This window comes from Oryza glaberrima, chromosome 1, assembly GCF_000147395.1.
Source record: "Oryza glaberrima chromosome 1, OglaRS2, whole genome shotgun sequence".
Taxonomy (NCBI): domain Eukaryota; kingdom Viridiplantae; phylum Streptophyta; class Magnoliopsida; order Poales; family Poaceae; genus Oryza; species Oryza glaberrima.
The window spans coordinates 1,631,786-1,635,462 of NC_068326.1; the positions used below are offsets into that span (position 1 = coordinate 1,631,786).

The 3,677-nt window shown below is 55.5% G+C and overlaps 1 protein-coding gene across 1 annotated transcript; it reads right to left on the bottom strand.

The window, feature by feature from the left end:
* On the bottom strand, positions 1-2,620 carry LOC127764631 (endo-1,4-beta-xylanase 1-like). Its single transcript, XM_052289536.1, has 3 exons — positions 2,386-2,620; positions 1,721-2,269; positions 1-1,305 (listed from the first exon to the last, which is right to left on the bottom strand). Exons 1-3 carry the CDS (start codon positions 2,398-2,400, stop codon positions 196-198), a joined length of 1,674 nt encoding a protein of 557 aa, XP_052145496.1. The 5' UTR covers positions 2,401-2,620; the 3' UTR covers positions 1-195.
* Positions 2,621-3,677: the final 1,057 nt, after the last annotated feature.

Sequence of the window (3,677 nt, forward strand, 5' to 3'; positions counted from 1 at the left end):
ACGAGGAATAGCCCGTTTTTACTTTATTTCTTAATTAACTTTAACCAGTACAATACCTTACTTTTCTCATACAATAGTTGAAAATGTAAAATTGTAGTTGTTGTATGTGATCGAGGTAAAAGTTGCTTTGCCCTCTGTTCGATCAAATAATCATCAGTATAAACTGTATGGAGTATAAAATAATGGAAGTAATCGTCAGACGTCCATATCCAGCACAAGAGGGGTGTCCCCCTTCTCCACGGTGAACGTCTTGTGCATCTTCCCCGTCGCCGTCGCGAGCTGCACGACGTACGTGCCGTGGAAGCCCCTGAACTTGAAGTGGCCGTCGCCGTCGATGTGGCCGCGCGCGTGCGACGTCCACTCCCGCCGGAGATCTATGAACCTCTCGCCGGCGTCGTTGACGGTGCCGTCGGAGTTGACGAGGCAGGCGTCCTGGCGCCACATGTGGCCCTGCATGAAACCCCAGAACATGACGCCCTCGACGGCCGGGTGCGCGTACGCCTCCCGGAGCACCACCTCGAGGTCGTCGGCGCGGAGGTCGACGTCGGACTCGCAGACGTCGAGCTCGGTGAGCCAGACGGGGAGGTCGGTGGTGGCGAGCTTGTCGAGCGCGTCGCAGATGACCTCCCCGACGGGGTTGGTGACGTGGCCCTGGAGGCCGATGCCGCCGACGGCCGCGCCCTTCTGCTGCAGCGCGGTGATCTGCTCGATGTACTTCTCCGGCGTGGCGTTGGGGTCGTTGCCGCCCTCGACGTTGTAGTCGTTGACGAAGAGCGTGGCGCCCGGGTCGAGGCGCGCCGTCTCCCGGAACATGAAGGCGTTGATGTCGTCGCCGAGGCGGTCCTGGTAGAAGCTGCCGTGGAGCATCTCGTTGTTGACGTCGTAGTGCGGGAACCTGCCGGCGTAGCGGGTGAGGAGGCCGGTGAGGCGGCCCTGCACCGCGGCCGTCAGCTGGTCGTGATCGAGCCCCTTGATCCACTGCTGCACCACGTTGTCGACGGCCCAGAAGATGCAGTGCCCGCGCACCGGCTTGCCGTAGCGGTCGCAGAAGTCGAGCAGCGCGTCGGCGTCGGCGTAGTTGAGCTGCCCCTGCTGCGCCTCCGTCCAGTACCACTTGAGCTCGTTCTCGAACACCGCCCAGTCGAAGTGCTTCGTGAAGAAGTCCACGAACGCCGGGTTCTGGATCACCCCGCCATTGATGCACGCCCCGAACGGGAAGCTGCTGTCCATCTGCATCACCCGTACGGACGCCCCCGATATGCTCCCCGCCCCACCGAACTTGAGAACGACGTCCCGCTTCCGCACCTGCAATTAACTCACCATCATCTCAATTAATTCACGTACGACGCATTGCATGGACTAACTAATCTTGCGTTAATTTGGCATACGTGGCCGCGAGAGTGACTTCTCGTTACGTGTCAATGATGCTCATCGATGTCACTATCTAAACAACGAATTATCCATTGTAGCCGTTTATCTACTCACTTGAAAATTCGATCATTTCGTACTGTACGTGGCACATCATGTGTCATGTGCCACGTCGAAAGTATGTTGGTCCCGCCTAATCATATATGGTATAGTAGGTGCTGATGCAATGGTGAATGGTGATTGCTCTTGAAACGTAAAAATGGAGATGAAACCAATCGCCTAGCTACTGATCGTTCTCACCAATAATAAACTGTTTTAAATTTGGTGCACATCGGGTGATGTGAGTGCTCACCTTGTCAGTCTTCTTCCTGAGTTTCCTGAACCGTGCCCTGCGATCCGTGGCGAAGATTTGGAGATCCATCACCTTCACGTCGACGCCGTCGGGCGCGCCCTGGACGAACACCGTCGCGCCGCACGGGCTCGCCTTGAGCCGGAACGCGCCCTTAATCTCCGTCCACCTGCCGGCCTGGGCGCACACCGCGCCGCCCTCGACGACGCACTCGTCGTCGTCGTCGAGGCGGAGGTTGACGCGCACCGGGTGGCTCCCCTCGGCGCCGTCGCCGAGGCTGATCCACCCGGCCACGCGGTACGTGACGCGGGGCTTGAGCGCGCCGGCCACCGCCCGGCGCAGCCCGTCCTCCTCGCCGGCGCGGCCCGCCGCGAGGATGTACCGGCCGCTGGGCTTGTAGTCGTCGGCCACCGTGTTGATGGTCTCGGTCGGCACCTTCTCCGGCTCCTCATTGTGCACGGACAGCGCCGTGCACTCGCCGACCGCCGCCCAGCCGGCGAGCCCGTCCTCCAGCGTGCTGTTCTCGAGCAGGTTCACGTCGAAAACCACCCCCTGCAAACAAAAAGCTCAACCATAATCGATCACCGTAAATAATGCTGCTTTTGAAAAGGAGTGAGTACATAGCTGGCAAAGTGATCAATCAACCAATTTTGTTGATTGTGCCGTACCTTGGTGCAGGCCATGATCGTGGCAGCAGGAGCAGGTGATCGCCGGAGTCTGGAACGACTTGTTCGCCGTGGATTGGTGATTTGCGGTGGTGAGTCACGGCGATCGGACGAGACCGTATATAAAGGTCCGATCGGTCGGCCGTCAAAATCATTGCGACATAGTTCTAAAGCGTACCGACCGCCAAAAATATTGTGCAAACTCGAAGCAACCACCACCACAGCGAGAGACGACGACCTCTGCTTCTCCTTCTCTCTCTGGCTTTGCTGCGTTTGAGTAACAGTAAAGCTTGGGCAAGCAAGGCTGCAATTGCATGCGTGGCCGTCTCGTTGGGTCCAGGGAGCTGTGTGACTGGCAAAGTGGGACCCACATGAGACGTGCCCCACATGTCAGAGGGGGGTGCTTTGAGATAAGGTGTTCTTTTTAGTAAGCATCATTACCGGCACATCCAAGCATGTGTCAAGGCCGGGTCCGTGCTTTTCTTGGCTTTGGGAAGAGACAACTAAAAGCGATTTGTTTAGTCGCCGGTAACGCCAAACGTGGAATCATTAGGGCACAAACCAATCGGAGATTAGATTCGACATGGACTTTTTCTGTCCACGATAATCTCTCGTTTTTTTAGCACTGTTCGTTAGGAGGACTGAACTCGTCATGTACTGCTAATCTCATCATGCTACTGTGTTTGCTAATTAATTTACCGGTAATTAAGCAGAGGGCGCCTAGAGCTAGCCGGAATTGAGAACTTGGGATAAGAGGAGAGGAGAGTGCGACGGCGGCGTATCCAAGTTGCAGGCAGGCAGCCGCCCCACGACATGACTACGACGACGACGACGATAATGGAGGATCAATTAGGCGTAGGGAGTGGAAGTACGAAGCTTCAAGACACAAACATCGGCTACTAAAACGTGAGGTTTGGTGACGGATCGTGTGGCTGGCAATCCAATGAAGGAACTTTGTACTTCATAGCCGCAGGTCCATATGAACATGGATCCTTCTCGAATCTTTGTTTGAATCGATCGCATGATACTCTCTTTGCTACGAAAATACGCAATGGAAATGTACATGTTTACAACATTGAAAAAGTCCACTTTGACTCCCTTAATTATCGGCAGAATCTAATTCGTAACCCTCAACCGCAAAACCGGATAAGATGACTCCCCGAACTATTGAAACCGGTGCAATTTGACTCCCTCAGCGGTTTTGGAGGGCGGTTTTGCTGATGTGGCACTGACGTGTTGATGTTGACCTAGTCTCCGTCTCACGTGACGCTTACGTGGCATTCAAATTAAGAATA

What these genes read in the sequence shown, in the direction of transcription:
- LOC127764631 (XM_052289536.1), bottom strand. An exon ending in TCAGGAAGAAGACTGACAAG is followed by an intron (nt 1,306 to 1,720) that starts GTGAGCACTCAC and finishes AGTTAATTGCAG; the next exon opens with GTGCGGAAGCGGGACGTCGT.